Here is a 12,650-nt window from a genome sequence, read left to right as displayed (position 1 = left end):
CTCTGTCTGTCTCTTTCGCCAGAGATGTGCCTAAGATACAGAGTGTTTTAAAATTTTAATTTTTTCTTCCACACTGTGTATCCCACTGAGGAGTTCCAGTAGTACTCCTCGGCTTGATGCAGTCAATGCAATGTCATCCATGAAGAGGAAGCTTCCAAGGGAGCCTTAACATCTCTTGGGAATCCCTTTTCTACTGACTCTATATGGGCACAGGTTTTTGCCTTGCTAGATGCTGGTACACAAAAGATCACTGAATAAGGTTATCTCTTTAATTTCCCCCATTCTCCATCATTCCCCCTAAGCAATCTTCTCCTCTCTCCCCCCTTTTCCTTTTACGTGTTGTCTTCCAGAGTAGAATTTAAGCTTCTTTGAGAGTAAAGACTTTCTTTTTGCTTGTATTTGTATTCCCAGTGCCATTAAATATGTATAATGTATTTCTGGCAGCAGTAAGAAAAAAAAATGCTTGTTGACTGGATGACTATTTATCAAGGAATCTTGAATGGGCTTAACATGTGAATGGGAGACACTAAGTTAGAGGTAACCCATGAAAATCAGCTTAGAAAATGCTAAAAACAAATGTTCTCTTGTTCATCCAAATACAAAATCAAGAGTGAGAAGGTAAATGCAAACTATGGGAAAGAATTCAGAAAGAGAAAGTAAGAAAGAAATCTGATGCTGGTGCTAATTATGTAGGAGGTGGTCAGTAAAACTGATTGAGAACTCAAACAAAAAAGTAGAGTCAGAGTTGGAAAGAAAATGATAGAGAAGAATACATGAAGGTGAGGTATTGTGAGGAACTTCACTTGGTGGTAGCAGCTGAAAACCAGGAAACATTGAGAGTCCAAGTCAGTGATTTCTAGAAGTGGCTCAGATGAAATGACTAACAAATCTCAGGAGTCACAGAGACCATCGTTAGCATATGCATCATCAACATTATCAATGTGATTTTATTTTAATGGAGGAGAAAATAATGTTAAAAACATAAATAGGAAAATTATAAAAGAATCATAGCTTGTTGTAGATAGAAAAAATGAGAATTGTGGTTTTTCGTAATTAAAAAGCAAGTCCACCTAAGTTCAGCCAGAGCAGCAGCAGCAGCAACAACAACAATAACAATACCAACAACACACACACACACACACACACACACACACACACACACACACACACAACCATCCAAACACCAAAACCATGTTATTCTTTCCTTTTCATTAATCGAGGTCTGATAGAGATTGGATTAGAAAAAAAGAAGGGATTATCCAGTCAGCTAGCTGGCCTTCATGCTAGACAGAAGGTCAATTATTCAATATTTTTCAATGGCAATGTTCCCCAAAATGGGTATATAAGGATGACATAAGTACCCAGAGTGCTGAATCTTTTTTATTTCTACTTGAAATCAAATAGAAAACACAATTTAGGTAAGAAGTAGAGAAAAGAGATCAAGAAGATAGAGACCTTCCTTCTAGCAAGGCATTTTCTCATTTTCTTAGCTATTGTGTATTTTAAGAGTAAAATTTTAAGAATGAGAAAAATGGAATGGAAGAGAAAAGAGATGGGGTTAATGTAACTTTATCCCTAATATTCCACAGTAACTTACAACTTCTATTCCCCAGAATCTTCAACAAAATAGGCAAGTCTGAAAAACTATTTCTGAAGGAGCAAATATAATCTTCAATATTTAAATAGGGTGCTCATAAATACTGAGTGATCAGTAAATTGGTATTTCTCCCAATTGGCCCTTTTTCCTATTTGATTCTTTCCAGTGATGGATTTTCTTTTGTTTTTTTTTCAATTTCTTGCCTCTCAAAAGACCCTCCAAAGAGAGTCACCCTTTCTTTCTTTCTTTCTTTCTTTCTTTCTTTCTTTCTTTCTTTCTTTCTTTCTTTCTTTCTTTCTTTCTTTCTTTCTTTTTTTAAGTCACCCTTTCTTTAACCCCTCCTCTTCTGACTTTACTGGTGATCAATAAAGTTCAAATGTATTGTGACATCAGTGCATAACTGTTTGTCAATTAGAATTTAGTCTGTTTGGTGTCTCCTGCTCTTTTGAACTGGAAGATAGAATAATGCCTATGGCAGGTTACCTCTACTAAACAGTATTAGTGTTCTGGGTGAAGAAGAGGCTAATCAATAATATAGTAATAGTTATTGTTATTACAAGAAATATTTCCAGGGCACCTTAAGGTTTGCAGTGCATCTATGTTCATTATCTCATCTCATCCTCATCTCAATGATGAAGTCGACTCTTTCATGTAGCTATTTGTTGTCAATGAGCATACCTGTACTGGGGTCATCTGAGCATAGCCCCGCCAACTGAAATCAGGAAATTCCAAAGGATCAAAGCCAAATCGAACACCTCTTCCATTAGGTGTCATGCCATCTTCAATTTCAAATTTCATGTGATGTAAGTCAGGGAAATAATAGTTATTTTCTGGCCTTTAAAAATTAAAAGATAAACAAGGATGAAGCTAATTAGGCTCTTACAAAAATTGGGTGTCCTGTTCTTCATCATTTATAGCACAAGCTGTCACATTCCCACCCACTGTTCTTTTTATCCCAATGGCTACTGCTAAGAAACCTTGCATGGAATTATATTCAGTCCTATCAAAGGGAACAAGGGAAATAAGGAAATAGTTCTTTTTTTCTTCTTTATATATGATTGCTTCCTTTTTGCATAAGCATTTAAATATAATCTTTGGGGTATTGTGCCCCAGGGATCCAAAGTACTTAGAATAGATTATACTCTACACACTAGTAGATGCCAAATATAACACTTGATGGCCAATCTTGATGCTGAGCCTCTCTAACCTTAGTTAGTCTGGTCCTGAGATTACAGAAATTTAATCTTTCAGTAGCTTTATGGACCACCACAACTATCACCAACTGCAACAGCAACAATAGCAACAGCAACAACAACTCCATTCAACTTGCTAGGCCCTACTAGAGATGGAATTCCATTGGTATAGCCTCCAAAGGACTACAGTCGCCTCTATGCTATGATGTAGCATCAGAATTAGTCTTTCGTGGAAGCCTGAGGAACCACAACAGGTAAATTATTTTTGCCTGGGCTACAGGTATTCCTTTCCTTTAATAAAGCCTAAGTGGTTATCAATAACTAAGTAATTTGAGATTAGGTTATTTTCCATGAAAGATATGACCTAGAAGATGAATCAATTAGATAATAATTGTGTTTTCTTGCCATTCTCCTTCCTGAAATTGACACTGAAAATGTTTTTATACAGATTCTTTGTCACTTTGATTATATGTCACTTTGCTATATGATTAAATCGACTTGTGCCAAATGTAGTTTCAGAGGTGAGTGAAGGAAGCCATATTTTAAAATCTCACTTTATGTAATATTATTTAAAACTAAATTAAAATTTAATGCAATGAAACTGACATAGGCTGAAAAAAACGTGCATGCAAAATGTGTGCACTCTTATTCTAAAGGTTGCTTTGGTATACTCTGTATTTTTACCAAGGGTTAGATGTGTATGTGTGTTTTCTTAAGCTTAGTGGAATTATTCTTGTTCACATATCATTAATGCATTATGTTGACCAGCAGGTATTTCCAATTAAAAATGCCTGGTAAAAAACCTGGCAGGCCTTTCTTTCCTTTGTGTTCTTTTCTTTTCTTTCTTACTTTCAAAATAAAAGTACTTTCCTGAAAAGTTGACATTATAGTTAGGGACTTCTTACAATGCACTGGTACTCTATGCCAGTGGTAGTTAATCTGCCCTTTTACCAGGCCTAAAACAATTTTTAGTATTAACACATAGGTAACCAAGGATGGTAGCACATACGTTTGAAATTTTTGTTAACTTTTAACTAATGCCACAGGGATTTTAAAGAAAATAATGCAACTTATTGGATGTTCTGCATATTGTGGAATTTCAGAACATGAAGAATGACAACTGGTAACATTTACACAGCACTGCAGGTTTGCAAATAGCTTTACAAATATTGACCCATTTTATACTCACAACAGCACTGGGGGACAGCTGTTATTGTCCCCATTTTGCAGATGAAGAACCTGAGGCTGGTAGAGTGACTTGCCCAGGGTCACACAGTTACTAAATGCCTGAAGCCTTAACTCTAGGTTGTAATGATTGGAATGATGCCACCTGCTGGAGACTTACTGTAGAAAAGCTCCACCATGAGGTGAAGGCCTCTGAGGGCAAGCCATGTGGTCAAGGTCCTTAGCATCAGGAAGTGACGTTTGCTCATGGGTACTGTTTATTAAGGCTACCAGCCAATCAACTTGAGGAGCCTCCCATTTCTGGGAAGGGGACATGAAGTAGGAAGCAGACACTGGCAGAGGGGTTCTCTCTCTTTTTGGTTCCTGACCTCACCATGGTGGGTTGGATGATAGAGTCTCTTAGAAACAGTTAGATGTTTACCTTTCTCTCTGATCCTAATGTTCTTTAATAAATACTTAAACATTTAAATACTCTTGCTAAAGCTTATAATTTATTGGCAACCACTCCTTAGATTTTAGATAGTACATCTAGAATTTTAGCTCTTACAAGGTCTAGCATTCTATCTACTGCATCATGTAACTGTCTCTAACATTTTTATAACTACCATCAGATTGTAATCTTCTTGGGGTCAGGAACCATCTTTTGCCGCTTTTTAAATCTGCAGCACTTAACACAGGCCTACAACATTTTGTTGCTGTTGTTCAGTTGTTCAGTTGTATCTAACTCTTCGTGACCCTGTGGACCATACTGTCTGTGGGGTTTTCTTGGCAAAGATACTGGAGTGATTTGCCATTTCCTTCTCCAGTGGATTAAGGTAAACCGGAGGTTAAGTGACTTGCCCAGGGTCACACAGATAGTAAGTGTCTGAGGCTGAATTTGAACTCAAGTCTTCCTGAGAGCCCAGATCTCGATCCACCTAGCCATCTAGCTGCCTCAATTGCACACAGTAGGCACTTAATAAATGTTTATTGACTGGACTGACTAATGCTACAGGGATTTTTTTTAAAGTATGTAATAGAATAATTTCTCTAACACCTACCAAGGAAGAATTATTCATTTTAACTCCTCAAGGCAGAGAAGATCATTGCCATGGACATTTTCAAAGCTTTTCTGTCCAGCAGAATAAAGGGATGTCAGGCCTGTCAATGCTCCAAGCTTGTGGACCCCCAGTTATGACCCTGTGATACTACTTCCTGTGATACTTCATCAAAGCTATAAGGGATCATGTAGTCCAGACCCCTCTTTTTACAAGTGAGGAAGGGGCCCAGACAGCTGAAGTCACTTGTCTAAGGTCACTTGAGCAGGCAGATAACTGGCAGAGTTGAAATCAAACAGTGGGGCTCTTAGTCCCTCCTCCATGGCTCTTCTCATTAGATCACTCCACAAGGCACCTTATTAGGGCAACTTTTTCACAGGGTTGGCTGTTAAAGCTAACCTAGACCAGGCCTATGGGACAGCAAAGTGGGCAAGGTCAGCCCCATGGTGCCTCTGAATCTAATTTATCCCCACTTCTTAATCTCCTTATGCTAAAATTATAAGGCCAATTGTTGTTTGTTCTTTTTTCTTGAAGAGGACCATGACATTGGGAGGTGATGGCATGGATTGCACTGAATTGGATTTAAGTGAGGGAGGGCTGTGCAAGGTCACCAACCTCACTCTCTTCTCCAGAGCCATCTGAGTCCAATATATATCAGCATGACTAGAGATGGTACCAGATGTTTAAGGCAATTGGGGTTAAGTGACTTCCCCAGGGTCACACAGCTATTAAGTGTCTGAGATGAGATTTGAACTCAGGTCCTCCCAATTTCAGGGCCGGTGCTCTATTCACTGAGCCACCTAGCTTCCCCCAAGAGGCCAATATTTTAGGGGCAAAAAAAAGGAAAAAAAGCTCTGGAGTTGAGAAAACTTGAGTTCAAATCTCACCTCTGAACGCTTACTGTGAGACTATGGGCAAGTCACTGAAACACTCTGGGCCTCAGTTGAGATTGGACAAGATGGCCTCTGATGTTGCTTCCTCCTCTAAATTGATGCTCCTATGATTATTTGGTCATTTGTAGCCTCTGGTGACTTGCTAGTGAAGTTGGTCTGGGTTAATTGGAGTGAAATGTGTTAGAGGTTAAAAAGCCCTCAAAGTAGGGGGCAGCTAGGTGGCACAGTGGATAGAGCACCGGCCCTGAAGTCAGGAGGACCTGAGTTCAAATCCGACCTCAGACACTTAACACTTACTAGCTGTGTGACCCTGGGACCCCAATTGCCACACACAAACACACACACACACACACACACACACACACACAAACCCTCAAAGTTTCTAAGCCTATCTTCAAATGCCAATTTATAATATGTCATGATTTAACCTCAGAGCAGCTTCTCACTTTACCTCAATTCTAGATCAGAAAGAACATGGGTTCAATTCCCAGCTCTGCTATGTCCTATCCATGTGACCTTGGGTAAGTCAACTAACCAATTTAAATATCAGTTTCCACATTTTAAAAAATATTTCTAATCTAGATTATTTCTAATGTCCTCCTAGGTGGTATGATAATCATGAACATTAACAGAAATCATGAAATAAGCCTCAGAGTAAGACTTACTGTTGGCACGACTTGCCCACGATATGTTCCCTACATTGGCAGGCTCCAGAAAGGTCATCACACATAAAGTTGACAGATCCCCCAATGTCACACTGACATCCTGAAAATTAAGAAACGACATTCATTTTGAAACTTTAAAAAAAAAAGGTGCCTGGTGACTCATTATGTCATACTTAGAAGTAGAAACAAAATCAATGACCAGATGTTCCATAAAGTAAGACGCACCTGTTTTCTTTCAAAATATTGACCATTCATCTGGCATTTTAAATAATATAGTCAGTCCAATTATGAATCAGAAGTTCAGTGTAAAGTTCGTAGTTTGGACTTGAAATAATTATATTGTTTGAGCAGTGTGGGAACTAAACTTGGGTTCAGAGTCCTTCCCTTGATACATACTGGCCAATAGGACCCTGGGCAAGTCCCCCCAATGCTCTGGGTTTAAATTAGACTAGTGAGAATTTAGAGATTATCTAGAAGCCCAGAGATCTCTCAACATTCTGAGCCTATAAATTGCAGAGAAGAGGCTGTCCTGCATCAGCAGAGGGAGTGTCTTCACCTGGGGATTCCCTATCTCTATGAGATTACAGAGCCAATCCCTATTTACCACCTACCTCATGGGGTTGTTGGGAGGAAAATACCATGGAACCATAAGGTTCTATACAAATGAATGAGGTATTATTATTATTAAATAGAGCCTCAATTCCCAAGCCATACCACAAAAGCCTATTTAACTCTATGTATCTAGACGGCAGAACTATGTGATGAATGAAAAATGCTGAGAGAGTTTCTGGGTAATTAATAACCAGTTTATTAGTCTAGCTAATAATCAATAAATTGATAGTCAATAGTTTCTCTTGGCAACCAAAGACAAAGCACATAGATAAGGGGCAGCTACTTGGCACAGTGGCACAAAGCACTGGCCCTGGATTCAAGAGGACCTGAGTTCAAATCCAGTCTCAGACACTTGACACTTACTAGCTATATGACCCCAGGCAAGTCACTTAACCCTCATTGCCCTGCAAAAACCCCACAAAAAAACACCCAAACCATGGATAGCTTGAAAGCTATTGAAAGGGAATTCCCTTGACAACTGATTGGTGGACATGTAATGAGGAGGTGGGCTAGAGGTCTTCAGCTCCTCCTGCTGAGAAGGTGCCTTGATCATGAGACTCCCCCACCTCCAGTGATCTGGACAAAGGAATCCATCTCCATCCAGACCACTCTGGTTGGATTTCTCATTCATGAGAATGCTAATGGAGAGGTACAAGGACAGAGCCTCTTTTCCTTGAAGTAAGAACTAGTCCAGACTGCATTCTGTTTACACTCTAAACAGAAGTAAGGCTTCCCAGTTGGGTGGGGTACAACCCCAGATTAAAGAGCATGTACTTTGAGGGTTAGGACAATCTCATCAATCAGTCTTGTCCTTCAATGACTGACTTTTTACAGCGGCTGGACTTTAAGTTAGGAAATAAAGGAGAAAAGCCTGGATCCCAAATTAATTATTGGTTATTAATATAATGGCAAAATAATCATTTCTCTCAGCTAATTACAGCTAACTATTATTTCTAAATGTTGTTTTGGAAAATGCGTTCTGAGTTCCCACTAAATATTCTCAAAATACAGGCAGTGAATGTTTCTGGAAACTTAGTAGAGAGAAGGCACAAACAGTAATGGAATGTAGGGGCATACACAGATAGCAGAGAGACTTCTAGATTTAAAGTCAGAGAACCTGGGTTCTAGCTCTTTCTCTGCTATCTATAGGACCTTGATCAAACAAGTCTTGGCCTTAGTTTTCTCGTCTTAAAAATAAAAGGATTGGGGGCGGCCAGGTGGAGCAGTGGATAAAGCACTGGCCCTGGATTCAAGAGTACCTGAGTTCAAATCCGGCCTCAGACACCTGACACTTACTAGCTGTGTGACCCTGGGCAAGTGACTTAACCCCCATTGCCCTGCAATAAATAAATAAATAGATAGATAGATAGATAGATAGATAAATAAATAAAAGGATTATATTAGATTATCTCCAAGACCAGATGCTCTGAACCCCATGAACTTTCCTATCTCGACACCTTTTTGCAGCAACAGAAACCTTCTCTTCACCCACAGGAAGGATATTGGGGGAGGGGAGGGCTCTGGCAAGGTAAGGAATGCTTGTGCCTGTTTGTGAGGGTGGAAGGAGAAGACGAGAAGGGATAATATTTATGGTCACCTACATGTTATCTTTCTACATCCACAAAACAGGAGATGCCTTTCAAGGTCAAATACATTCTAGGTTTCATAATTAGTTAGTATTTAGAGATTATTTGGAAGTCCAGATACTAAATTATGGGAGAAAATATGGTCTGGGGTAAGGGGATGTGATGGGGAAATTGAGGCAGGAGTCTCTAGTGCCCTTTTGTACATAGAAGGTATTTGTAAATTGGATCTTTACAAGTTGGCAATTTGATATTACCTAGCATTTCATTTAGTAATTAAAAAAAACCTCTGAATACTGTATTCATCTGCTGGCACTAAATTAGCATTATCATCAACAACAAGCATCTATTAAGTGATTACTAGGGAAGCTGGGTGGTACAAGGGATAGAGTGCCTTGTCCAGAGTCAAGAAGACTCATCTTCCTGAGTTCAATTCTGGCCTTAGACACTTCAAAGCTGTGTGACCCTGGGCAAATGTTTGCCTGTTTCTTCATCTATAGAATGAGCTGGAGAAGGCAAACCACTCCAATACCTTTGCCAAGAAAACCCCAAATGAGGCCACAAAGAGCTGGACACGACTGAAAAATGACTGAACAACAACTATGTGCCAAGTCCTGTATTTAATAATTCTAATTTTATGTTACTGTTTTTCAGTCAAACTATTTATTCTCTTTTGGTCACAAGTGTAATTTGTTGTGGTTTCTGGCTCTTTTCCTCCTAATTTGTACTTTTATGTCATCCATTTCTGTCTAAGCTGTCCTTTAACACGCTCACACAACCATTAAGTCAAATCCATCAATAAATATTGAACGCCCATAATCCCCATGGCGCTGTGCTAGGCATTCCTACATTCCTCATTTACCACTCTTGTCACAGTAGGTCACAGACAAAGCATTGGCAAGGAATGAACTCTGCTGCTTTGAAAATCCTGTTAGACAGAGAGACAGAGACAGAGAGACAGAGGCAAATACAGAAAGCAGAGAAAGAGAGAGAGAAGGGCAGGAGTACAGGACAGACACCCACAGTTATATGATGCAGACTCAGAACAAGTCAGCAAGGTGCTAACATCAACTTTTTTTTTTTAAGTGAGGCAATTGGGGTTAAGTGACTTGGCCAGGGTCACACAGCTAGTAAGTGTGTAAAGTGTCTGAGGCTGGATTTGAACTCAGGTACTCCTGACTCCAGGGCCAGTGCTCTATCCACTGCACCACCTAGCTGCCCCGCTAATGTCATCTTTTGTTGGCATTCAGTGGTTCGGCTGTGTCCGGCTGTGCATGATCCTGCATGGCCGGTCAGGCTCTTCTCTTCTCCATTATCTCCCCAAGTCTGTCCAAGCTCATCATTGTTTCCATGACCCTGTGTCCATTTCATCCTCTCTGCTGTCCCCTTTTCCTTTTGCCTTCAATTCTTCCCAACATCAGGGTCTTTTTCCATTATGTAGCCAAAGCATTTAAGCTTCAGTTTCAGTATTTGGCCATGTAGTGAATAGCCTGAATTCATTTCTTTAAGTATTTAGGCTACATTAAAGTGAGTCCTCAGCAAAGGAGGTGATGGTCTTCTTATAACTTGTCCTGGAATTATGGATTCATTTCTTTTGCCACATTTTATAATAATAATATTAATAAAATTAATGAGAATGTCATTCATATAGCACTTTAAGGCTTCCAAAGTGCTTTATAACTCAGTCTTTCATCCCTGCAATAACCCTGAAAGGTAAGTGGTATTATTATCCCCATTTTGTAGATGAGAAAACTGAGGCAGACTGAAGTTTTGACTTGCCTGAGGTTATATAGCTCAAAAAACATCTGAGGTAGGATTTGAACTCAGGTCTTCCTGACTCCAGGTCTCACACTCTGTCTACTGTGCCACCTGCTTGCGTCTTTTGGAAAGAACACTGACAAATGAGAGTGCAGAGAGAGGATGATGAGGATGGTAAGGGCCCCCAAACCAGGCCCAATGAGAATCAGTTGGGTTTTTAACCTGGAGAAAATAAGACTCTGGGGGGAGAAGGGGCATGCATGCTATGAGTTCGACCTTCACATGTATGTCATATGGAAGAGGGCCCAAGACTCATTCTACCCAGCCCCAGGGAGCAGAGCTAGGGGCACTGAGTGTAGCTGCAGCCAGGTAGATTTAAGCTTGATGAAAGGGAAAAAATCCCCAATAATCAGTTACCTGAGTTAAATGGGCTGCCTTGGAGTTAATAATAACAACAGCTCTCATTTATTTAGTATTTGTGGGCGTGCAAAATGCTTTACATACATGATCTCATGGGATCCTTACAACAACCCTGCAGGATAGATGCAATTATATACGGAATGAGTTCCCCATCACTAGAGGTCTTCAAGAGAAGGCTGGATGGCCACTTGACAGTATGTGATAGAGATAATTCCTCTTCAGGTTCAGATGGAATGATATGCACTTCAAGGTCTCTAAGCCTGAAAGTCTGTGATTCTTTGGTACTGTAACCTGAACAAAGCCAATATTAGCTTAATTGGGTCCCTCAAAGGCATCTTGGTCCAAAGACATCCTGACATTGCTTGGGTATTCATTGGGTGTCCAACTAAATACCACATAATCCTAAATTAATAACATGGTGCAACTGAGTGGAAGTACTCACATACAATGTATTATGATTTACTCTTATTTACCATTTACATATTTATGGCAGAATAATAAAAATAATAACAGCAATAATGATGATAGAGGTTATTTTTTAATCCTGTCCAACTCTTTGTGACCCTATTTGAGGTTTTCTTGGCAAAGGCACTGGACTGGTTTGCCATTTCCTTCTCCAGCTCATTTTACAGATGAGGAAACTGAGACAAACAAGGTAAAGTGTCTTGCCCAGGGTCACACAGTTAGTAAGTTTCTGAGGCCAGATTTGAACTCATGAAGATGAATCTTCCTGACTCCATGTCCAGTACTCTATCCACTGTGCCATTTAGCTGCCCACAATTATAGAGCATTGCACAATGAATAGAGAAGTGATTGCAAAGCAATTCTTTTTATCTTTATAAAAAAACCACTTGGAGGTAACGCTATTATCCCCATTTATGGTTGGGGAAACTGAGGCAGACAAAGGTTAAGTGACTTACCCAGGGTCTCACAGCTCACTAGTATCTGAGACCACTTTTAAACTCGGGTCTTCCTGACCCCAAGCCCAGAGCTCTCTCCACTCTATCCACCTAGCTGCCCCCAACAAGTATTTATCAAGTATGTGATGATGCATATGGAACGGTGCTGGTTGCTAGGGACATAAAGCTAAAAAATAACCCCATGCACAAAGGGAAGTCTTTTGGACTTCCCTTGATACCCCCCAGGCTTTTGCTATGACCATCTAGTTCCCACCAAAACAGAATTTACCTTGGCACCCAAAGTAATTGCTGTCTCCCAGAGCAAAATAACCATCTTCACAGGTATTACAGGAATCACCACAGACGTGAGGCTTACAGTAACATCCACCCTCTCTCTGTGGAACAATAATTTGTCAGAGAATAAGGATTTAAACATAATTTAAAATGGAAAGTAGTTTAAGTCAAGCAAGAATGATTTGAAAAATGTTTATCAAAGATTTCATTGTAAAAACTCCAGCAATGCACGAAGAAATCTCAAAATACGCATTAATACACCATGTACCATATAATCAGAGGTGTGCTGGAGCCAGCTCAAGCTGCTTCTCAAGAGCTGATTGTTAATTTTCAATCTGAGCTTCTACATCTCAGAAATCAGGGCTTGATTAATTTACTGCTTTGTTGATTTCTAGACTTCAGAAAGTAACAGAGAAAGCGTTCAAAATGCAAATTAAACATGAACTTTAAAACAGGTATCACACGTGCCTTTTTTTTTCTTTCAAAAATCTAGCTGTTGCACATTTACCAGCAC

At 39.7% G+C, this 12,650-nt stretch overlaps 1 protein-coding gene across 3 annotated transcripts in view; it reads right to left on the bottom strand.

The window, feature by feature from the left end:
• Positions 1 to 12,650, bottom strand: part of LAMA3 (laminin subunit alpha 3) — a 341,587-nt gene that overhangs the window by 177,156 nt on the left and 151,781 nt on the right. For all 3 annotated transcript variants that reach the window (XM_043973095.1, XM_043973110.1, XM_043973101.1), the window contains 3 exons: positions 12,132 to 12,237; positions 6,571 to 6,670; positions 2,276 to 2,432 (listed from right to left, as the gene is read on the bottom strand). In XM_043973095.1, coding sequence (XP_043829030.1) covers positions 2,276 to 2,432; positions 6,571 to 6,670; positions 12,132 to 12,237 — 363 coding nt within the window. The remainder of the gene's footprint in view (positions 1 to 2,275; positions 2,433 to 6,570; positions 6,671 to 12,131; positions 12,238 to 12,650) is intronic.

Source organism: Dromiciops gliroides, chromosome 1 (genome assembly GCF_019393635.1).
Source record: "Dromiciops gliroides isolate mDroGli1 chromosome 1, mDroGli1.pri, whole genome shotgun sequence".
Taxonomy (NCBI): domain Eukaryota; kingdom Metazoa; phylum Chordata; class Mammalia; order Microbiotheria; family Microbiotheriidae; genus Dromiciops; species Dromiciops gliroides.
Note: the sequence above shows the minus strand (reverse complement) of the source record. Positions and strands in the feature narration are given on the sequence as shown.